General features: G+C 39.0%; 2 protein-coding genes across 2 annotated transcripts; one reads left to right on the plus strand and one right to left on the minus strand.

The window, feature by feature from the left end:
* The first annotated feature begins 550 nt into the window (after nucleotides 1-550).
* Nucleotides 551-12,304, plus strand: RO60 (Ro60, Y RNA binding protein). Its single transcript, XM_086617375.1, is given in 19 exon segments — nucleotides 551-590; nucleotides 5,676-5,822; nucleotides 5,825-5,965; nucleotides 5,968-6,128; nucleotides 6,131-6,186; nucleotides 6,188-6,227; nucleotides 6,229-6,259; nucleotides 6,262-6,273; nucleotides 6,782-7,002; nucleotides 7,255-7,297; nucleotides 7,300-7,400; nucleotides 8,832-8,969; nucleotides 9,289-9,405; nucleotides 10,098-10,169; nucleotides 10,171-10,212; nucleotides 10,648-10,678; nucleotides 10,681-10,752; nucleotides 10,755-10,792; nucleotides 12,061-12,304. Coding segments are annotated over 18 exon segments (1,608 nt in total). The 5' UTR covers nucleotides 551-590; nucleotides 5,676-5,695; the 3' UTR covers nucleotides 12,226-12,304.
* A 5,551-nt stretch (nucleotides 12,305-17,855) lies between these two features.
* Nucleotides 17,856-22,538, minus strand: GLRX2 (glutaredoxin 2). The gene is given in 5 exon segments (XM_086617277.1): nucleotides 17,856-19,989; nucleotides 20,525-20,631; nucleotides 20,634-20,697; nucleotides 21,910-21,988; nucleotides 22,493-22,538. Coding segments are annotated over 5 exon segments (411 nt in total). The 5' UTR covers nucleotides 22,522-22,538; the 3' UTR covers nucleotides 17,856-19,857.
* Between the last annotated feature and the right edge of the window lie 1,689 nt (nucleotides 22,539-24,227).

Consider the following 24,227-nt stretch of genomic DNA (forward strand, 5'->3'; position numbering starts at 1 on the left):
GGGGAGCGGTGGGCGCGGCCCCATCCGGGTCCCGGGGATGCTGTCAGGGCGCCGGCGGGGCGGGGCAGCGGGAGACGCGGCGCCTCCAGCAGCCGGAGTGGGGCCCGCCCTGCCTGCCCCCCGCGCCCGCAGCCGGCTGCGCCGCCGCCCGCCGTTCCGGTCGCCCTCCGCTCCCCACCGCCCGCTGCCCGGCAGCCGTCGCAGCTCCCCGGGGCGGCGCCACTGCTCGGCGTCGGAGGCCGCTCTGGCCCGGGCAGGCCCTGCCCTGCGGCCCCTCCCAGGCCGCGGCCTCGCAGGCAAGTCGCGCCTCCGCGGGGGCGCCGAGGGCGGCGGGGAGACGGGCCGGCCCGGCCCTGCCGGGTGGTCCGCGGCGCGGCGGGGGTGTGGGCTCCGGCTCTGTGTCAGCCCCGGCGGGGCTGGCGTGGATGGTGAAGGAATCCGAAGAAGCCGCCTCTGTAAATGGCCACCTCCCGCTCGGCACCCCCGGGAGGGGATTAAAGGGCGGGTCGTTCGCGGTTACTCGTCCGCTGCGCTGTCACTTGGCTTTATGGTCGCTAGAGAGACCGGCAGCTAAACTCACAGGTTTTCGGGTATCAGCTTTGGATGCTTTTTCCTCATGATTATGTTCTATGTCAGCTAAGCTACCTTTTCCCTCCAGTCAGTAATTTTTTTAAGCAAATAGATCTCTAAGCAAATTCTATAGCGGGAATTTTTGAGCAAACGTGTGGTTTATGTAGTCTGGCAGCTCTTGTACTGTCATCATACCGGTGATCATCCCATTTGTGATCTGGGAGATGTTCTCCTAGCATTCCTGTTTACACAGAGATCCTTATTTTCTAAAGTACGAGGACCTGAGTTGTTATCAGAGCTCTGCTGTAGTGCAGGTGTATTTTGTTACAACCGTAGCTCAGTGTGATGCTCTCTCTGCTCAAAAGCTAAAAGACATTCTTTATAATCTTCAGTTTAATGCTTATACAAAGTTTTGAGAGTAGGAGAATGCAATTTCTTGTAGAACAAAGCATATATGACTTTGAAGTATTTGAACACAATTTGAAGTGTTGTCTTGAAAATGTCAAGGCGGTTTTTTAATATAAGATCTGACTTGGCCAAAGTTTAATCCTATATGTTTTCACTACAAAGTTTGTTTCATCATAGTTAGCATAGCATAAAGAACTTAAGTTAGAAGATGTAGTTCTAGTAAAACTTTGTGCTTTTTGTATCTTTTTTTTTCATATGTGCCTGAAACTTGTACTGTAAGACATTTTATTTCTTAGGAAAACAGGGTGAATTTTAAAAGTCATAGAAAATAAAACAGAGGTTAATTTATGAAACTCAGGCATGTTATGATACAGCAACATAGAGATATTGACTTACCAATCAAGATGTAAGTGCTGTATAGGCTGTTTCAGGCCAGTCAAAGCCATATTTTACTTCTAGATTAATTTATACGGTCTTTGGAATATAAAAAACATTCCCTTACTGTTTTTTCTCTTTCATTGATAATGGTGGGCCACCATGAATTTTAGTTTAGCAGTTTTCATCATAAAGTATCTAGTCTGTGACTTTCAAGGCTTTCCATATTGCTGTTTGCATTTAAGTAGCTCAGAAATTGAAAATTCTTATGGAGCCGGAATATCGTTGAGAAATCCTCCATGAGTGTTTGAAATTCAAGCTCACTGCTGCAGCTCAGCGGATGAAGAGTAGGGTTATGGTAGAGTATACGTTAAGTGCGTGTTTGAGTTCATCCATCTGCCAGGGTGAAGGTTGTCTGTGTAGTGCAGGTGTTAAAGGAGAAAATAAGCTTGAGGTCTGGGCAGAAGAGAGGGGACTGGTGTGAGGGAGGGAATAGCTTTGAGAGCTTCTGAGGTTGAAATATAGAACAGGAGTTGGAAATGGCCAACATGATTCAAATAGTTAAACGCTGAATAACTGCTTTTCCAGCAGATCCTGGTGAAGTTTAAATTTGATACTTCTAGTGTGGCTGTTTAGTAGTGAAATTACTGGTTTGCATTGGCTATTGCGAATTTCAAGGTGATTTTTAAAATAGAAATTTATTTTTAAAGAATTTACAGCTTGTTTTAGGATCTAAAATATGATGCTGGTTTGAAGCTCTTTTTAAATCCCTGAAGCAGCAATAAGCCGTTTGAGATAAGTCTGTTTTGTATCCTACATTGTTTATCAGAGGGCATTAGTAAGTTCAATATTAAAGGTTTTAGAAGACCTGTCATAGGCATTTTTAGGGGATAAGTACTGCAGGTGTTTCGTTCCATTGTGAAATACTATGTTCCTTCCATCTGAGAAGACGACTTTGAGGGCTGAGGGAAAACAAAGCTTTACGAAAGATGGAAATTGTAACAGGATCTGTTTTAGTAGCTCATAGTGTATTCCTAAGAAGGCAAATTAAAGAGCTAGGCTTCAGAAAAACTAGAAATGTACATTTGCAACTATCTTTGGAGTATGAGTTTGTGTCAGAAGCCCATGGACGCCAGCACATACCTCTTTTCAGTGCTGTGAGTCTATACAAATGCCTAGTCCATACAAAAGTAAACATAAAAATTACGTATTAACGTGTGTGGGTTAGGTTCGTTATATGGTGTAATAGAGAAGTGCAGCAAGATAATTTTTTTCTCTGATGGTTAGCTCTAAACTTCTTTAATACAATATGATTAATATGACTCTGCGTATTCACACGTAACAATGAGGTATTGAACCATTTGCCTTTCGGGATGTTACCTTTGAAGGAAATACTGAACTTGTGTTACAGTATCTTATAAACAAATCTAGATTTCAAACCAGATAAATATTATTTGTAATTTTAGAAATGTTATAGAATCATAGGATGGTTTGGATTGGAAGGGACCTTCAAGATCATCTAGTTCCAACCCCCCTGCCATGGGCAGGGACACCCTCCACTACACCAGGTTGCTCAAAGCCTCATCCAACCTGGCCTTGAACACTTCCAGGGATGGGGCATCCACAGCTTCTCTGGGCAACCTGTTCCACTGCCTCACCACCCTCAGTGAAAAATTTCTTCCTTATATCTAATCTAAATCTGCCCTCTTTCAGTTTAAAGCTATTTCCTCTTGTCCTATCACTACACAAACTTGTAAAAAGTCCCTCTCCAGCTTTCCTGTAGGCCCCCTTTAGGTACTGAAAAGCTGCAATAAGATCACCCCGGAGCCTTCTCTTCTCCAGGCTGAACAGCCCCAACTCTCTCAGCCTGTAGGATTCATAGCAGAGGTGCTCCAGCCCTTGGATCATCTTCATGGTCCTCCTCTGGACTCGCTCCAGCAGCTCCATGTCCTTCTTGTGCTGGGGACTCCAGAGCTGAACACAGTATTCCGGGGGGGATCTCATGAGAGCAGAGTAGAGGGGCAGAATCACCACCCTCGACCTTTTATTTCCTTTAGGTTTTGCTCCCATTCTCAGGGTGGTGATGATAATGGTAGCTAATTTGTGTTAGTGAGTATGAAACTACGCGTGTGAGGACAAGTGAGACTCTCCAAGTGAGAATTAAAATAAAATGCACATATCAGATGGAACTAGTGCAAATTGAAAAACGTAGGAAAAACTCTAAAATACTCAGAGTAGTAATGGTATTTCTTAGTATAGTGAGATCATAAACGTTTTATTTAAATAAAGGCATGGTCCTTCCAGTTAAGTTTTCCCATTAGCCTCATTTTAATGTAGTAATATTTATTGTAGCAGAGGTATGAAAGATGCAACAAAAAATTATTCTCAAGATTTCATATATATGGAGATCTTGTTAATCATGCGTGATCCTTTATGCTTCCCATTCTTAATTTTACTTCAAGATAGTGGTGTTTTTCAGCATCTTTCCATGTACAATTTTTTTCTGATAAATAAACTGATGGATGGTGACTATAACTGCAGGATTTTTTGTTTGAGTTTTGTATGTTTATTATGAAACATTACCTACTGTTTCATGAAACCAGCTAATTGAAATGTATTGGAACAAAATGTATTTAGACATCAAAACCTACTGAGATGGTATTCATGCATTGCACATACCACTCTGTTATTTACAGTGTGTTTGCGTGCTTCAGATGTCAGCGAAAAAGTCGGCTCAACCATGATGTGTATTTAAATTGGTTTGGCAGGAAGCATGGTTAGAATATTAAAGCACTAAGAAAAATAGCTGAGTACTGATGCTCTGAATAATACAATGAAAGCTATTTCTTAGTTATTTTTTAACTGAAACGTGCATTTTTAAACCGAGCGTCAGCATATGGCTTCTATTTTTACAGTTTTAGCAGCACATACAATATAATGGGAGCACTGATGATTATTTATTATTTAATTCTGGATGCAGACAGCACATCACTGCAGATGGACAAGAACAGAGGAGGGGTGCACTTCTAATGTACTTCTAGTCCCTTGCAAAGAAAGGAGAATTCTGTGTCAAAGAGAAAGTAGGGAAGTTGTTTGCAAATCGGTGTGTTACCTAAACTGGGGTAAAAAAATCTGTGTACATTAGTGACATTTACTTAATGCTAGCTTATACTGGTAAATGAAGCAAAATGACTTTTGTCTTCATTAACAATCAAGCATGTTGAAAGTAGATATCTGCAGTACTTAAAAATTGTGACGTGGATTTCTTTGAATGTCATTTTGTGTGCCCAGACTTTGATGCATGCATATTTTAAGCTCTGTGTGCAATTTGATGGATTGGATTATTGGTGCTAGTTTTTGGCTTTTTGTCTAAAATAGGACCTCTTGGTGCTATTTAATGTCTTTTTATTGTTGGAGAGAACTGAGGAAACTGAATTTATTGTTGTCATATTAATGTTTTGGAGATAGTGATGATGATGAATTTTCTTTCCCTTACCCTGCAGACTTCATTTTACCTGCATTTATTTCAATTTAAATGTTATGGCTCGAATTTCACCATGCTCGTAGTTCTCCAAGTAAGAGCAGTGTTATTGCCTACAAATATTACAGCTGAACTCTCTTGCAACCCGGAGTGTATAAAGACCTGAAAGATGGTGAATTTTGTGCTGTTGCTTCTTAACCTCAAATGTAAAGCAGTACAAAATTTGTTGTTGTGTCTGTGTTTTCTTGGTTCCCACTTGAAACAGCCTATTTGACCTTATAATAAAGATAATTATTTTGAGCTACCATCAGTCATTAAAAAGCTGCTGTCTAAGCCTCACTGGTACCCAGCATATTTAAAATCTTACAAAGTCTTCTGATTAAACAGTTTTTCAGTATTTTAGTTCTTTATTTTAGCATCATGTTTCTTCAGTTGATCAGTATTACCAATTCTTCAGCAAAGTAGAGTGCAGCAAGATCTGAGTTTTCAGCAATTTAGCATGCAACCCAAAAACTTACGTATGGAAGTGGTGTCATATATTAGTGGCAAAAGGGCGTAACACCAGCCATGTTTTCTGTGCGCCACTAATTGGGGTTAAGTAGTTTCTAAGTTGGTTTTAAGGAAATAAATTTGTCATCATTGTAACTCAGAGATTTTTTTTGTTTCTTTTTCCCCTAACTGATGTGTATTTTTGCATACTTAGAGCATACTTTTACTAAATTTATGAAAGGAAAAATTGCAAGCATCTAGATAAGTGCTATTTAGTTTGCTAAGAAGCCAGAAAAGAGTCGGATCATCAGGTTTCGCAATGGTTCTTAATAAACCTCTGTTCTTTCAACAGACCTCTTGCCAGTGTAAACAATGGAGGACGAGGAAAACCAAGTGCAACTCCTGAATGAAAAGCAGGTGCCAAACTCTGAAAGTGGTTTTGTGTGGCATGTCACCGATATGAATCGACTGCAACGTTTCTTGTGTTTTGGTTCAGAAGGTGTACTTACTGCATCAAGGAGCAGAAGCTGAGCTTTGAAAATGCAGAATCTTTGATAAGACTGATTGAAGAAGGTAGAGGTTGTGAAGTTGTTCAAGAAATAAAGACGTTTAGTCAAGAAGGCAGGGCAGCAAAACAGGAGCCCCTGCTTTTGCTCTTGCAATTTGCTCTCAATGTTCTGATGCAAAAACAAAGCAAGCGGCATTTAAAGCGGTTCCTGAGGTGTGTTGCATACCAACCCATCTCTTTACTTTCATCCAATTTAAGAAAGATCTGAAGGAGGGCATGAAATGTGGCATGTGGGGGCCGGTGCACTGAGGAAAGCTGTTGCAGATTGGTACAATGGAAAGAATGGCTGGCTGTTGCTTAGCAGTTACAAAATATAAACAAAGAAGTGGTTGGTCCTCATAAAGATCTTCTGAGGTTGTCCCACCTAAAACTGCCAGTGAAGGTAATAAATTTTTATTTACCTGAAAATACTGTGTTTTAAACCTTCTGTATTTACTGTGGAACTATTTTGAAAACCCAAGTATCATTGTAGATTGATGATTTCTCACTGATGGTATCTTGTAAATTGTATCTTAAAAAACATTTTCAAATCAGAAATTGACCTGTTATCTTCAAGGTAAACAGAGTTTGTTCCTTTCTTTTTCTTCACTAATGTCAAGAGAAGATGAAATAATACAATTCCCTCCATTTGTTCCTAATTTGCTTACAAATGATGAAATAACACTTTTTTGTAATTTGGGAAGATGTGTTGGTTTCAAGTATGTTAGGGGTCCTTACTTCTAAGTAGAATAGTAATTAAAAACTACTGCTCTAAGTTTTGTGTGGCTAATCATTTTGTAGCTGGTTGGCAGTCCGAGAATGAAACCTGCTAATTCATTTGCTTGCGGGAATGATAAATGCCAGTAATAAAGACAGTAATCCTGCTTGGAAAATATTTTTCTTTTCCGTAGGAATTGCTATAGTCACTAAATATATTACCAAAGGGTGGAAAGATGTCCAAGAGGCTTATAAAGACAAAGCAGTTTCTGCCGATATTGAAGAACTTTTAAAATATCTGGAAGCTGTGGAGAAAGTAAAACGCACAAAAGATGAATTGGAAGTTACTCACTTAATAGAGGAATATGGTCTAGTTAGAGAGCATCTCCTGACAAACCATCTGAAATCTAAAGAGGTAAGTAAACTTCATTAGCTTGTATCTCTTTAGAGTAACACTTTTCAGAGTCTTAAGTCTGTATTTCCATAAAAAATAGCCCTTATGTAGTTTTTCAAGTTACTTTACCCAAGTAGCTAACTGGAAATAATGAAGTTCTTCATATAACGTGAACGTTATTTTAAAATGCACTTATTTAACTTGCAGATGTTAGTTTTTTTAGTTCGGAATCTCATCTTTTTTTTTTTTCCCCTTCTCTTTCTTTGATCATAGGTTTGGAAGGCATTGCGGAAGGAGATGTCCATATCTGTATTGTTGAGAATTTAGGAAAGCTTACAGCAAATTCAGTGCTTGAACCGCGAGGTTCAGAAGTGGCAATAGTGTGTGAAAGACTGAGAATGAGAAACTGGCTAAAAAAGGTAAGAAGCTTTTCCATAATCGCGTAGCCAGCCTTTGTCGTTTTCCAGTCTCGTCCTAAACTCTTATTTCTTCAGGCAACCTCTTACAAAATAAGAGAGATGTTCTTCGAGAGGAAACCATGTTAGTTTATTCTTTTAAAAAACTACAGTGCAGAATACCTGCACCTTTATTTTAAAACTTGTATTTATAATTTCTCATTTGACTTCTTCCCTCCACCAGTTTATGGAACTTTTGTACAAATAAGTATATTGACAGATCTTTCTTAAATTAGGGGCATGACAGGCTTTGCCTCTGGGGTTCATCCATTGCTTCTGAGTCTTGTAATTCAGAATCAGCCACATGAGCTTAAAAAGTGGGTCGAAGTCAATTGTGTAGGATCCTAGGAGGTGAATAAAGAAACTAGCATAGCAGCTGAAAGGAAAAGAAGACAGAACAAGGCAACTTTCTCCTTTTAGATTACTATCCATCAGAGGGAAGAAAATAAGAAGGAAAAGAGAGTTCTCCAAAGGGAGAATGAATTTAATGGGAGATAGAGAAGACAAGTAGCTTTTTCCAATCATTTGTGAGTTGGGGAGATCAAAATCAGGACACTTAAGTACTTGAAGACCATAGTTGAATTGAGAACAACAGTAAGTCCTTTTTTTCCCATCCCACTGCTCTTGCCTTTCTCTGCTTCTTCTTTAATCATGCATAGTTACTGAGGCACTGGAGAGGGGAAAGCAAAGACGGTGGCACAATACTTTGATGGAAGAAGAACAATGGGCAGGCATTCATATTTTCTACAGATTGCTGCTGGTAGTGATTAATGACTCAAACACCCCTTGAGGAAAAAGATAGCAAAATGTTGATAAATCCGTAAAGCAAAGATGTGATTTAGAATACTTAGCATGTGGCAGCTGCTGATTTGGTTTATATAGGGAAAGCAAAAACAGAGAAAACGTTTGGACTCTCGTCTTAAATAAGAGGAAAATGACTGCTGTGTTCTGAAAATAGTTCTTTGTCCAGTTTTACTGTCTCTGATACCAAACTGATTTAAGTTTGTTCTTTTTCCTAGCTTAACTCCTTTCCCCTCATCGGGACAGGGACTGTATCTTACTGTAAGCCTGTGATAGAAAATAGCACTGGACAATCAGAGGTAGAGGTCTGAAGTTTCACAAAAATTCTGGTGATGATGTAAGATAACATTTGGAATTCATTGGAGGATCCTGGAAAGGGGAATGAGGTCCACTACTAGTAACTGACAAGTATCAGTTCATGCAACAACTGAGTAAAAACTCCGTTAACTTTTCAAATTTAACAAATTTAAAGTAACAATATACTAAACCAGAGATTTTTGTGGTAGGATCTTATTTTTAGTTTGTTACTTTTTTCTCTTTGTTTTTTAAGCAGTTTAGATTTTCAAAACTTACTGTGATTTCTTCTGTCTGTAGGGTAGAATACATCCATTCCACATTTTGGTTGCATTAGAAACCTATAAAGCTGGACATGGAAGCAGAGGGAAGCTTTTGTGGCGTCCTGATGAAGACATTTTAGAAGCTTTAGATGCCTCGTTTTACAAAACTTTCAAGGTAATTTAGTTCTTCATTTTTTAAGCTTTGTAAGAATTCTCTGTTTTCTGAAAGCTTGTAAATGATATGGAAAAGTTTGTTTAGTGGATAACAATTTTGAAACTTTGTAACAAAAATCTTAGGACTTGTGATTTTATTAAACAAAGGATCAAAACTTCATGATATATTCATCTTTCAGCTGAATTTTCTGTCGTAGAGTTACCTGGAAAGAATTAAAAAAAGCCCCACGTCTAGAGTTGAAAGCAGAAGAAGGAAGAAGAAATTAATATATTAATTATGTGTACCTATTTTCTTTTTTATTTTTATTTTTTCCTTCTAGACGGTTGAACCAACAGGGAAAACGCTTCTTACTTGCCGTTGATGTCAGCGCATCATGACACAAAAAGTTTTGGGCAGTGTGCTCAATGCTAGCACCGTTGCAGCAGCAATGTGTATGGTGAGGCATTAAACTTCTTTTATTTATAACTATTTGCAGCTCAAACTGCTCTTTTAGTACAAAGGTGCTCTAAAGCTGGTAGAAGATGATGTGACCTTGTGCCCTCGCTGGTAGACCAAATGCTTAAGCTACTGGCAAACAAATCAGAAAGATCTATTGAAGAACTTGGTTTCCAGTATAAATCAAAGTGATCAAGGCTGCTTTTTCACTTATCTTAGCTGAAAATGCATTTTAATTTTTTTCAGAAGCATTCATAGAATAATGTAGATTGGATTAAGAAATTTTGGGATAATTCGTGTGTGCATTTCAATTACATTACGGGCTTTGTATCACAATCACTTTCCCCTCAATTTGATATTGTGAAGCTTCTTGTGTGTTTTATATAGAGAAGTTGAACTTTTGTTTGTGTTTAAAAATGTTTAGTGTTTATGTCAGAGGGGAGAGAAGAAATATGGAAGTATCTTTACTTACATTAATTAGAGCATTTCTTTAGCTCAGGTTTTTGCAATGTTTACTTGCAGTAATATAACAGTATATTTGTAGTGTAGAGTGAAGCAGTGCGTGTGAGGAGCCATGCTGACTTAAATACAAAAGGTTATGTCACGCCGTGTGTTTGGTAGGGAATGCCTTGATTCAGACCTAAAAAATTCTGAATGATGTAACTAAATTATTTTTGTCTTCCTCTTTCTCAGGTTGTAGCACGCACTGAGAAGGATTCCCATATTGTTGCCTTTTCACGTGAAATGGTCCCTTGCCCAGTGACGGGCTGATATGACGTTACCTCAAGTATTAGTGAAAATGTATGAAGTATGTAAAAAAAAAAAAATTAAAAAAAATTAAGGAAATAGCTGTTGATACGTCAGAGTTTAGAAGCCTCAGCAGTTACATTGCCTTTTCTTTGTAGTCAATTCTAGTGCTGTGTTTAGTCATTATCTGCATAGTAAAACACTGGATTTTTTTTCTCCCTCTGATTCAGAGATAGTCCAGCAAATGCCATCATTTCAACTGCCGAATATTAAACATTACAATTTAAAATGGCAGTGTTAGGTCACAAGGAGTTAGTTTGAAAGAATATTAAAAAAATCAAACAAAAAATGCTGGACAAAAATTAAATGAGTAAGTGAACTGTTGTTTAACAAAGAAGCCTCTGTGTGTAATGAACATGAAGCTTACATAATTTTTCAATGGTTTACTAATTTCTGTATTAATGTGTTCCATGTATAATTTTTTTTTTCCTGTAAGATTCCAATGGGTACCACTGATTGTTCCCTTCCAAGATATGGGCTCAAAAAACTCAGACAGCTGCTGATGTCTTCATTGTATTTACTGATAACGAGACCTTTGCTGGAATACTCATCCTGCAGCAGCTCTCAGAGAGTACAGAGAGGTAAACATGCTTCTGATTGTTTATAATTGAATAAAGCATAAAAAAAAATGCCAGTTCTAAAAGTGTTTTAGACACTGAACGAGTTGTGATTTTTTTCAGTAAATAATTCTATATTGTTAAAAACTGATATATTCTACAGTTAGACAGAATTAGTGCACATATTTAAAACTATTGAATTGCTCAAAGGATTTGTAATTATCTGACACTGCTCGTATTCAGGGAATATATTAATTTCTGCATTCTATATATAATGGATTGAATAAATTTTTTGTAGGAGGTTCTTAAAGAATGAAATCTGGCTCACAGAATTAAATTTAACTTTGATGTCTGCAGTAGATACCACAAAGTTTAGTTGAAGCAATGAAGATAAGTCTGGAGGGAAGCTGTCCATGTGATGATGGTGGTAGTATCTTGTGAAGAAAGATCATTATGTTTTAAAGGGGCTACTCTAAGCTGTACAGCTTCGTAATTTGGGATGAAGCTAAGAAAAATACTTTCTCCAAACATATTGCTGTTAGAAACTCTTATTTAATCAGCAAACAATTTTTTATGCTTTAAGGGAACTATTTTCTAAACTACAAAAAATACTTTTTGGCAAGCATGTATGTATGGACATTAGTCTTCATCTCATCCATGCAGTTGAAAATTAATACCAAAATCTGTACCTTTCCTACTGTGTTTTAGTTTTCTTAGTTGAAATTAGCTCCTGTTCCTAAATTTATGCTTTGAACAAGGAATTGCTGTACTTTGGCCTTCATGCCAGTTGCTTTGCTTTACCTTACAGCTGCAAATTCAGCTCGTTTAGCAGAATTGTCCGGGCTGCAGCTGTTGTATTTGCTCAGCCAACATTTGGAAAATCTTTGCCTCAGACAAAAACACGTCTTGAACTCCAATTAGATGATTTGATAATTATTATTAAAGTTAAAAGTTTTCTCTCAGAATGAACTGCAGAGCAGCAAACGCAATATTTACATTTGATGTAGTCTCTGAGTCTTAGTATTGCAGGAAAGTTGTGCTAATATACCTCATTGCAATTGTTTCCATTTATTTAATATATCTACTGCAGGTCAAATACAATGTTAATGGGCGTCTGCAATTTTGGTTATGGCATATCTAGTTTCTTATTAGTAGGTGTATTCAGACAGTGGTTTATGCAAGCAAGTTAGCAAGATTTGACCCTCGGCATGTTTAAGTTACTGTATATGCGTGTTCTGATTTTGGGTTTTTGGTTGTCTTTTTTTTTTTTTTTTTTTTTGTCCTTCCTCTAGAAAATGGATATTCCTGCTAAATTGATTGTTTGTGGAATGACCTCAAACGGTTTTACGATCGCAGATCCAGATGACAGAGGCATGTGTGATATATGTGGCTGTGATACAGGAGCTTTGGATGTTATTCGAAACTTCACTTTGGATTTGATTGATTTGATTTTCTAGGCATCTGCTTTTCCCAGTGGGTCCATTGCTGGCAACAGACTTCACCCTGGGAACTCCCAGCCAAATATACTTTATTAGAATATGGACATTGTATCATATCAGAATATTACCTTTCCATGAAGGGAAAATAAGAAAGCAGATGAGAAATCGCTTTCTCTTTTTTTCTGTTGCACAGAATTTAAAATAACAGTGGGAAGTTACTGAAAGTAGCTACAGGGTTACACAATACATAATTTAATTTCATTTATAATACATTATAATAACTGAGAGATTCTCCCTCACACCCCGTTGCTGTGGAATACTTGTTCGCAAGAATAATTGATGAGTGTACTCTTAGGATGGGGCAGGAAAAAAGTGGGTTTGGTGGTTTTAGTTATGTCAGTTTAACAGCAGCTTCGTTGAGAGAGATTTTTCTTTGGGCTTTTTTTTAACCTTTCTATTTTAAACTAATTATTAAGGTTCAACAGTTTCCATTGTTACGCTTCAAATCTACGAAAGAAGTATTTTCTGGCACATGTGATACCATGTGACTGTGATGCAGTATAAAAGTTACCCAGTGAGATTTTTATACTGATAAAGCTGAAAGTGGAAAACTCATGCTAATCTTTTTTCTATCTAGATGAACATCTGGGGTTTCGGGAGTAAAGTGTAATTCTCTTCAGATAAATTGAGGGGCAGTTTCTGTACAATGCCGTTTCAGGAGCACTGTTTTAGAATTAATACACTTTACAGGGAGTTCTAAAACCTGTTTTTAGTAGAGATCTTGGAAGTGGCTAGGAAGCCACTAGGCCACTTCAGTCCATGTTAGAACTTCAGGAAGCATCAGCACCCTTTCAGTGAGGAAGATCAACAAGTACATGTGTCTTGGCCTGATCTTGAAAGCTGAGTGGTAACAACCAGGAACAAATAGCTAAGTTTTCTTCAAAAGAATGTATTCAATGATACAGAAATAATCTTCCTAATAGGAGAGTATTTCATTTTTTAAAATCTTTTTGTAGATTAACGTTACTTCTGATTTCTTAAATTAATTCAAGCTAACATTTTTCAAAACTACCTCCAGTTTACAGTGACCAATTCTTAAAAATTTTTATGAAATGTACAGTTGCCTCCTTCATGTTCTCAAAATCTTGTTTAGGAAGTGATTGAAACTGGATTTTTTTTTAATTTTTATTTTTTTAGTCTGATAGTAGGAGAGTGAGTAAATAAGGAGAAAGCTAGTGAATATCTTATCACTTTGAACAGGAATTGATAGCAATTCATGTGTATATGTATTTAATTCTATATGTGTGGTTTTATATACGTGTGTATGGAGGGAAGTTAAAAGATCTCTTTAGTAGGTCGAAACCTTAGAAGATAGGAGTTTTTTTTAGTGATACTATTACAACTTCCCCTAAGACATATGTACGTCAGCCTCTTTTATACTAATTCTGGCTGTTTTAAACAGTGAATTTGATGTTAATTTGAAAATAATTATGATTTATAAAAATAACCCAATTGTGGTAAATGACGTGTAAGACTGTATTTTTCTGCCTAAAACTCAAGCTTTTAAATGTAAAATTCAAGTTCATATTATACTTTTGATACTTGTAACACTTTTCAGTATGCCTTGTACATACTGATTATACGTTCAAAGCTCGCATTCTGTAGGATGGATATCTCTTTTGGTGCTAAAATGTGAGGTTACATGTTACTGAAGGTATTCTGCTGCTCACTTATACTCTACCTTGATGAATAAATCGAAACAGTGAGAGAAGCCTGTTCTGACATGAAAACCACGGCTTAAAGAATGGATGGTAGAAATGTTATCTTTCAGTGGACGTGAATGTAGTTACTTCTGAATTATCACTGCTCTTACAATACACCTCTGACAGAATGCTTGAAGAATACAGGACGGCCACGTGATATCTAGAAAAAATGTATTCCTACAAAAGCTGAGACACAGCACTGAGTTTGAAAAGGAAAATTCGCCATTTCCTAAGGAAAAAAATCTCACCTCTTTTAGTCTCCTTTCTAAATAAACACCATGAATATGGGGAGTAAACTCATTTGCTCAGTACATGTTAATAATTATTTCAAGTAAATGCACTGATGTTTTGGGGTTGGTTTTGGTAGTAATGTGTTTTAAATTACACAGTAGTCAAACATCTGATTAGTGTTTCCTTCTAAGCTAGAGATGTGGAAAATAACTGATAGATAAGTATCTTTTGCAAGTACTTTTTCTTATTTGAAGTATTATTTGTGAAGTAATAGGCATTATTTTTGACTAATTATAAAGTGAGAACTTAAACAGGTATATCAAGTAACTTTGTGCAGTTAATTGCAGAAATTTACTGCAAGTAAAAGATTAGACTAGTTACTAACGGATTGAATGAATGGTTATAGTAGTGTTGCATCTTTGAAAGCAGTCCATTTTAAAATACAATTCCTTGAACTAGAGTGTAAGTGAAGGTGAACTTTTCAGTAGAACTTATAGAAAATGTAGCTCCCTGTATGTGAACACTGGATAGCTATGCGCGATGTTAAAGATCATCATCCATGCTGGAGTATGTAGTATGCTCCCAAATATTTACCGTATCTCTGCATTAAAAATCTTGTTAGAAATAGAATACTCGGAGTGGTTTGGTTATCCGATGTAAAACTAGCACCAGTGAGATCATGTTGTCACCTACTCCTCCTTTAAGATTTTCACAGAGAGGGGAAACTGAAGTAAATGCTGACAGCTGAAACTTTAGTGTGTGGACCTTTGTTTCTACTGTTTTCTGTCTGGTTTTGGTAGTATCTTGCAGTAAGGGGCATAGAAGAAAGGTGCTGCATGTTCCCTTTCCATAGACTGGATCTTTCTTCCCTGCCCAAATACTGAATTTTGGAGGACAGCGTAACTTGTTTGCCATAACATAAATTTGCCCTGATTTTAGTCTTTAGTTATTAACCTGATAATTTCCAAAACGATATCTGGACATGTAAAGAGGCAATAATTACTGTAATGTTTGGGGTGGGGGGAGGTGAGCTAAGACAACGTTGCTAAGCTTAAGCATTAGTTCAGCACGCAATAAATAACCTACTCTTTCACAAAAGAGCAGACACGGACTCTTTCAAGTTAATAGTGTTGTTTGCATTGGAGGAACACTCTGACTAACAAAACAAAAATGGGGCTATGATTGTGCACTGCAGATTACCAGCAAAAATTGAACAGGGACAAGTTTAAAGATAGTGAAGTTTATTCAATACATAAAAAAAAAGTCCAAATGCAGAGTGCAGCTGTAGACTGGGTGAATGCAGGTTTCCTGATATCTACCAGAATGAATAGGCTTTCAGTTTGACTGCCATTTCACTGTGACCCCTGTAGCAGTTCTCAAGTATTGGACTATTATGTCTAAGACTATAATGTTCAGGCACTTTAGCTTTAAGAAGGAAGAAAAGGATGTAATGGTTGGAAGCACAGCAGAGGTAAAACCTTCTGCAATGAAGGGCTGTGACAGGTGAACATCAAAGGTCAGTTTTTTTCATGGAAGGGATACAATCAAGGAAGTGGAGAGGGCAGAAGGCACTCAGGATTTCTCAGAAATCCTGCAATGCATACATCAGCATTGGGTAATAAATTCCATAAAGACAGTAATAATAATTTTGCCAAGAAACACAGTTTTCTTGTCAGGGATTTTAGACCTGTAGCAAGGAGGAGAGTTTGGGAAGCTGTAGAATTGGATTACAGGCCAAATATGGGGTCTTTACCTACACTTATGTGTTTGAAAAAGAGAAGTCTTTTAAAAGTAGGGTGTAGATGTGAGTCAGCAGGGCCATAATGCCCACTAGTGAGGGCCACTAATAACTGGCCCTAAAATATCTTGCTGCTTAAACCACTGTTAAACCTATTGGTTTAAACATCACTCATTAGAGGGGTTGTGTTGTTCTTCTTCATGTTTGTTGTTTAATTGGTAGGGGCTTTAAAAGCGTTGCAACAAAGGATTATTCGTGGCTTAACAAACACCAGCAGTTTCGGAAATGTATTTTTAATAATGGGTCTGTCTGTAAAAAAACACTGGAAAATAGGTTTCATCCCATTGCAAAATGCTGTGCTGCGTAATCACATGCCTAACTCCTAGCCACCGTACCAGACGCATTAGCATTGGTTCCATTTATTTTGTTTCTTTTGTTACCTTTTTGCTTTGCCTTCCTGTTCTCTGTTAACGTTGGCTTTTTTCCTCCTTTCCCATCTCCTTTCACCTCCGGCCTATACTTGTATCTCTTTTCACATACAAGCTCTCATCTTCCTTTTTTTTGCCTCTGTTCTTCTGCCTTCTTGCTGTCATTGAGTGTTCTAGCTTAGCTAAATAACTTATACCAGAACTGATGTCATAGTATTTATCTTAATTTAAAAAAAAAAAAGATAAATTTTTTCTTTCCGTTGATTATGTAAGTCTTTTATAAGACACTTAATTTGCTGTATCTATCAGATTTTTGGTAAAACTTTGTGTAAAGATCAGTGACAAAAGTATACTTTGTTTATTAACAAAAATCCAACATCTGCCTGTGAATGGCTTTGTTTTTATAAAATAACCGCTTAAAATTGGCTTTTGAAATGTAAAGCTTCTTTCTAGAGTTACTGCAGTGGGTTGGAGCTTTCCATTCTGCTAAATATTACCCAGCTGCTGTTATATGCAGAATTAGGGAAACATTTAAACTAACATTCTGGATAAATGGGCAGCTTCTTTGCGGTATTGATGAGAGAAAATCTTCAAAGAATAGGACGTAGAAGTAAACCTAAGCAAAGAATTATTTGTCTTGCTTGCGCTTCTAATTTTCTTTAAGCATTTCATCAGTTCATAGGTTTTATTTGGCTATTTGCAGTGGTTCACAGTGGACAAATATGCTGTAAGTAAGCGGTTTTAATGACTTTATTACTGGAACAGTAGAGATTTCATCTTGCCATGACCCAGGATCGTGTACAACATTGCTGAGTAGGAGTTACGGGGGGAAGGGTAGAAGGACAGTGCGTTATGTACGTGCTGCTCTGAGAGCCAGATTAAAGATGAGCTAATTTCAGCAGAAGGTATGGTGTCTTTAAATATGTGTGCTTACATTTGGATTTATAACTCTGATACTGTAAAGTGTGGTTTCTTTAGGTATTTCTGCATTCTGAATTTAAGTTTAAATTATATATATTTGCATATATATACGTGGTATGTTGAGAACTTTTACAAATGCTTCATTAACAAATAATGAATATGATAGCTGTTTTCCTAATGTTACCAGCTTCTTAGAGTTAAGCACAACTAGTTACAAATAAAATGTCTTTTCTATTACATTCTCCTATAAAAGTGCAGTTCTACTCCTTAAAATAATTCTGTGTAAAAAAAAAAAAAAAACAAAACAACAAACAGATGGACATTCACAGCTCTGTCTGCTTAGTTAAATAATTTGATGTTTGTTTCCAGTTTCTCACACTTCCTCAGGAGCACGGTGTTGAAGCTGGATGAGCAGGTATGTCTTAAGTACAGAATCTTTTAGTGGGTAATTTTTAAGGTTCAGATCCCAGGCCAAGGCGTTATTTTAAGATAAACAGCTTTGGCCTGGAGAGAATGCTAAGCAAAAAATATGGAAATTTTTAATGACTGTTTTTGAATCAGTTTTGGTTTTGTTTTTTTTTTTTTTCCTGGAGTAGAACCACACTTTAACCGCCATGTCATGTTTAAGTAACTTAAACGTAACATGGGTTTGTGCCATCCAATAATGAAGGCACTGTCTTGCTGCTACTTTCTATGAAATGATACAAAATTAATGAGAAACTATTTGGATGGGGAGCCTTAATATGGTTAAAAAGAAACAATTAACCCTTTGAGTGCCTTAAGACATACCTTCTTTAACAAACAGGCACTCGCTTGGATCTGCAGGCATGCAGTATGTTTTCTCAGCTGTTGGCATAGAATATTGCCTTAAGTGACAACGCCCTGGGATTTCTGAAACTGAGAACTCAAAGGGTTATTTTAGACTGCTGTTTTGGGACTTTTTTCAAAAACGGGGAACAAAATGAAAAGATCTTTGAAAAATTCCTTTGGATACCGCTATTATTTTTTACATGATGGATTTACCAGCTTTCAGGTTTAAAATTATTGTTAAATCTTCTGAGAAAACACGACTGGCCTAAGAATTCTATGGAGAGAAAAAGAATACTTAGTTACCACTATATGTGCAAAATAAATTGCTTTATTAAGTATAAATTTAGGGAGAAGTGCACATTTGCGTGTGTTTTACCTTGATGAGTGTGCCCTTGTAAACAAAATGTAAAAAAGGCAGTGGTGAAAATCACAAATACAGCAAACGGCAATAATAAAATGTAACAAGCTCAGTGTGTTTAATAGCTCATTACACATTAAAGATGCACAGTGCAGGCAACTGTATACTAAAGACTTTCTACAAATGATGTGGTTTAAACTTATTTCAAACTTGCATCACAAAAATGAAGCTGTTGAATTGAAATGATACTCTTACGAGTCCTAGTTATCTGGAGTTGGAGGATTAATGTGATGCTTTTTTCCCTTGAGGGGAAAAAAGTTCATGCAGTGCTGGAAGCAATGGAATACCAGGAGTCTTATTCACAACAAGGAAGTAAAACTTCATTGACTAATTTTTTTATTCTAAACTGTGCACCTTTAGTAGTGTAATGGTCCCTTTTACCGAAGAACGGGATATAATTTTCTACTTGCATATGAACTTTATGGAAATAACCAAGAGTCTTGGCATTGCCTGGTCTGACTTTGGATGTACATTGTACTCAAACTATTGAACTTCTTTTAGACGCTTAACTGCAAGTTAAATCGCTAGCAAACTGCATTCTGACTGTAGAATTTAAGTACGAAATAAACTCTATGCATATTAGACCCACTTTACTTGGTCTTAAGTTTCATAATAGCATTGGATCACAGCATAGGTTGTAGCTGCAGAGTTTAGTGACAGCAGCTGTCTGGCTCCTGCAGGATATTCCTGAATGACACTGTATAGACTGATACTTCATAGTGCAGAGTAAAGATGAAAGCAATTACCTACCCCTCTCAAGCTGCAAGAGTCTTTATTCCTTTTCTGTAGAAACTGGACATACAATTTGGTATCTAGCTGGCTAGGCACTGAAATGTAAGATAGGCAGACACGCACACAGCAGTATCACTACAAACTTGGTTTGCTTCATGCTTTCTTCATTATTACACTTGACATGCAGGTAAGAACGAAATTTAAAGGTACCATTAAATTAAACTAAACATTTATTGTAACTGTTGGAACAAAGCTAGAAAGCAGACTACTTTGCAGGAAAAAAAAAAGTTACAACAAAAAAAAAGTTACTCTTCTTGTACAGCCTGTACTTCTCCAAAGCATAGTATCAGGATGTAATAGCATAGAATGACATCACTATCTCACGCTTAGAGCCCCAAGTTACATAATGTTTTTCACCACCGCTTCAGTTGTGGTAAAGCTGAGGCAAGGACACCAACTAATTTGCCATGTCCGTGAAGCCTGTGTCAGAGAACGATCTGTAATTGAGGAATCTCATGGCCTGCAGTTGCTGAGTTCAGCTCGTGCTGCGTCTTTGTGATCTTTTAACTTGTCTGAAATTTTGTTTATTCCAAGGAAGACTGAGCTAAGCTAGATGGCTGCTGACGCATTTCTTTCCGTTTGACATTGAAGAACTAATGGAAGCAGTTTGCCTTCGTCGTGAAGCCTCTGGGTATCTGTAGCGCCTCCAATGAAAGTCCCATTGACAAACACTCTGGGGACCTATCAAGAAAATGAAAATTGCATTAGTTAGTTCCTTGAAAAAAGATAAAAATCTAAGCAAGCCCACATGGACTTTAGTATACAGACAATAGTTACATTCTTATATATGCGTATTTAATATTACTGTACAACCCATAAATTTCCGTAATATTTACAGAGATGGGGAACTTTGTTGCCCCTCAGAAGTGGGATAAAGTCACTGTATGGCAGAATGTAATAAAATAATTGAGTCAAGTGAGACTATATAAAATTCAGAAATTACAAGATGGGTGTTAAACACAATGGAGTACTGAAAACTGATACATCAAGTATCTTAGTAGCAGTATGGAAAAGATCACCTCAGAGGGACAGCCAGAGGGTCTCAAGAGAAACAGACTGTACAGAACCCTTCTGCAGTACCTTGTCTTTCATTTAGGAGCTTGTATCCCAAGTTTACTTGTCTCAAAAAAAATTAAGAACTTGATATGGTCATAACCCATGAGGAATGTGTCTAGTGTAAGTTCTTTGCTTGTTACATGTGAGAAAATGTACTTACTGTTCTGCCACCAGTCTTCTCTTCAAGAATGTCTTGGAACTGACTTCCATTTGGATTCAGGTCCAGTTCTACAGCTGTATAATTCACATTCATATCCTCAAAAATTTTTTTGCCATTTTGCAGTAGGAGCATGTTGTTTTAGAGAAAATCGCCACACAGTTGTCTGAAATAATCTCCTGTGTGTTCAAAAGAAACGTTCAATCAGCATGCTTTAAGTCGGTGTATTTTAACAGTATCAAACAGTCAAAGGAAAACAAATACAGAAGTTAAAATTCCGCTATTATGGTAACAAATACAGGAAATTACTCTCAGTAAGAGGTATTTTTAACAGGAACTGCTGAGGAGTTCCCAGCCATGCTACAGCAATGGCTTGCCACTTCTGAAGAATCCTCCAAAACACTGTACTTGATTCTCAGTTTTTTTAAGGTGAAGTGGAAAGCTAGTTTAGCTTCTAAATTTTCCCTACTTCTAATCTAGAACTACAAGACTCTTAAGGCAAGGAATGGACTACTTTTCTTTAAAAACAAGGAGCAGAACAGTGACTTCCATCAAGGCGTCTGTCAAGAAGGTACCATCACCTTACATGGTGAGTGCAAAACATCCGCCCCCACGTTTGTTCTGAAGACCTCTGTGTTGGCCTAGCACTTCCTTTAGGGATGCGTCCCGTGCTTTCACATCAGAATAAAAATTGCTTCCCACCTGACTACTGAGAAAATCAGACTCAACCTCAAAAAGTGCAGTTGCACTTGATCAGATCCCAAAGAGCATCTGCATGCAAGTGCAGTAGGCAGCAGGAACAACTTAAGCAGTTTGGAGAACTACATGGAAGATAAAAGTGATGACTCCTGCTCCACTTAAGCTTCAGTAAAAGGTACGCTGTATTCTTTGAGTAGAATACCTGGAATCAGTTAAAACTTAGCAGTATCTAACTTTTCAGGAATGCTGTGATTTTAGTACAGCTTTCCCTGTCTGTAAGGCAAATGGGATGTGCCACCAACAAAAAGGTTCTGAGTGGGAGAAAGAAATACTCCCATTACTTTACTGTAAATTCAAGGTGGTTCCAGGCTGTCATTTAGTATCAGTATGTTTACTTTAAAAAATAACTTTTAAAATATTTACTTTACTTGATACCAGTAACTTTACAAGGTTTAATCCCCAATAGTGAGAGCAGTACTGAATCTGAAAAGAGGTCTGAAAAAAACCATGAAATGGATGCAGCGTAAGGAAGATCAATTTCCAAGGCTGCGGATAAACGTTGCCAGTATTACAATAAACGTAAGAATCTGGTTCCACACGCAGAACTATTTACAGCATTTCTTTGCATAAACCAGGAGAGCTTTTAAGTAACTCTGGCTTTTAGAAATGTTGAAAGCAAGAAGAATTGCATCATGTTACCTGTATTGATTGACAACAGCATCATCAGACGACCCTGCGGAAGCAGGCAGACTGCTCCCCATTCTGGAACTAAACAGAAATTAAAGTCAGACACTCAAGCTTTCCAACAACGACACGTTTCACAGCTGACGAATTCAAGGTTGGCCTCACGCTGTTTTGAGTTTCATGTGCTTTCTCCATCACACGTAAGTTTGCTTAGGTGCAACACCTTGTCAGGAAGATGAAAATCGGGAGATGGAAGTTGCAGGCTGTGACACCTCCCCGACCGCCTGCCTTTGCGAGGGGAACACCCTTTTCCCCCGGGATAACACGGACACGAGTGTCAAACCTGCCCCCGCGCTGCGCTCCGCGCCACGGCCCGGCTCTACCGAAGGGAGCACGCGCTGCCCCGAGGCCTGCGCGCCCCCGCGCCGGCCGGGCACCCCCGCCCGCGGGCGGCCCCGGCACCTGCCGCTCCTCAGCGGCGACGGGGGTCGGCCCCGCCCCAAGGTCCTGGCGCCGGCGGAGAGGCCCCGCTCCCCGCCCCGCCCCGCCCGCGGCGCTCCGCAACGACCGACCGACCGACCGACCCACCCGCGCCGCGGCGCCCCCTGCCCGGCCATGGCTGCCGAGGGGAAGGGGCGGGGCTCCCCTGCAGTCCTCACGGCGGTCCGGCGCCGCTCGCAGGCCCCCGCTCCGCCTCTCAGCGGAGAGCGGGGCTGCCCGCCGCGCTGCCCGTGTCCCGAGGCGCCGTGTGCCCGTGTCGCGGGGCGGCGGCAGCGGCGGTGCCACGGGGAAGGGAGCGGAGCGGCGGCAGCTCCCGGGGGCGGCGGTGCGCGGCGAACGTCACCCCGCTGCGGGAGGCAGCCCTGGCCGGGGGCCGCCCGCAGCCGCGGCAGGGCGGTGCTACCCGTTAGGATGCAGCTGGCGACAGGCTGGTTTTTGAGGAAAAGCCGCTCTGGAATGCGGGGTGGGGTTAGCAAAGACGCTCCGAAGCGCTCCCGGCGGTGGGATGGCGGTTCGGAGAGGCGATAGGGAACGGGGTGGTTCGCCTGGAGACCCCGGAGCGGCCTCGGAGCCGCGGGGGGGCGGTGGTCGTGCTGGTCTCGCGCCTCTCGCGGCCGACCCCGGGCGCTCGTGTTCCGCCCGAGCCTTTGCTTCGTCAAGTGGGAAACTAATTGTCAATCTTCTCCGTCAGCGCTTCTGCCGCTCGGTTTTCTGTACGTGTCGCTCCTGCGTTGCAGGTTTCTAATCAGAAACTTCCCGTGAAACGGAGGGTTCCCGGCAGCAGACAACGTGTCAAGGGGTAACGGACTCGTCCTGCTTCCTGGGAATTAGTGCTCGCGGTGTGTTTGGGTAATCCTACAGTATGTGGAACTTTTTTAATGACTGCTGGAAAATTCATTTTCCCTTCCTAGAGAGTTAACGAATTCGGAGGGTTTACTTTACGTGGGGGTGTTGTTTTTCTTTTCTTTTTCTTTTCTTTTTCGTTCTTCTTTCTTTTTCTTCTTTTCCTTTTCTTCTTTTCTTTTTCTACCCTTCTTCCTTTCTTCTTCTTTTCCTTTTTTCTTCTTTTTTCCTTTCTTCTTCTTTTCCCTTTCTTCTTCTTTTTCTTCTTTTCTTTTTCTCTTCTTGTCTTCTTTTCCTTTTCTTTTCTTCTTTTCTTCTTTCTTTTTCTTCTTTTCTTTTCCTGTCCTTTTCCCTTCTCAGACGGTCTCGCAAGAGCTGTTCAGGAAGATGTTCATGCTTCAGCCCCACATAACTTACTACAGAGCCTGGATCACTGGTCAAACATGCCCGTCCTTGACAAGCATCCCTGTGGCACGTCCTCTGAGTCTCTCCCCTGGGCTGTAGGCAGGAATTCAGCACTGCAGAAACTTCCCTCTTTCTGTTGAGAGGATAGGTTTTGCAGAGTCGTGCTCTGGATCACTGTTCAGGAGTCGGTCTGATGTTTAAAAAGTAGTGCAAGGAAATTAACTAATAACTAATAATTATAAGCTAATAATAGTTTTGGTTTACTTGAGTATGTAAAAACGAATTCATGTGCATTCAGACATGTGTATTTTGCTCCTCTATTATAAGACTGGAACAATCCTTGATGCTCTTGATCTTAATGAATTTATCGATGATGTGAAGTTATCAACCTTGTTTTGCAACTTAATTTTGGTTTTATATAAAACGTTGCCATAACCTGTTAGACTACAGCTCTGTTAAACGAGTCATTAAAAAAAAAAAAAAAAAAAAAAAAAAAGAAAGAAACATTGTACCTATGTGACATACTTTCATTTTTCTAAACGGTAACATGTTTTCTCATTTCAGGTCGTGATTT

The sequence above is a fragment of the Tauraco erythrolophus genome, chromosome 10, assembly GCF_009769465.1.
Source record: "Tauraco erythrolophus isolate bTauEry1 chromosome 10, bTauEry1.pri, whole genome shotgun sequence".
In the NCBI taxonomy this organism is placed as follows: domain Eukaryota; kingdom Metazoa; phylum Chordata; class Aves; order Musophagiformes; family Musophagidae; genus Tauraco; species Tauraco erythrolophus.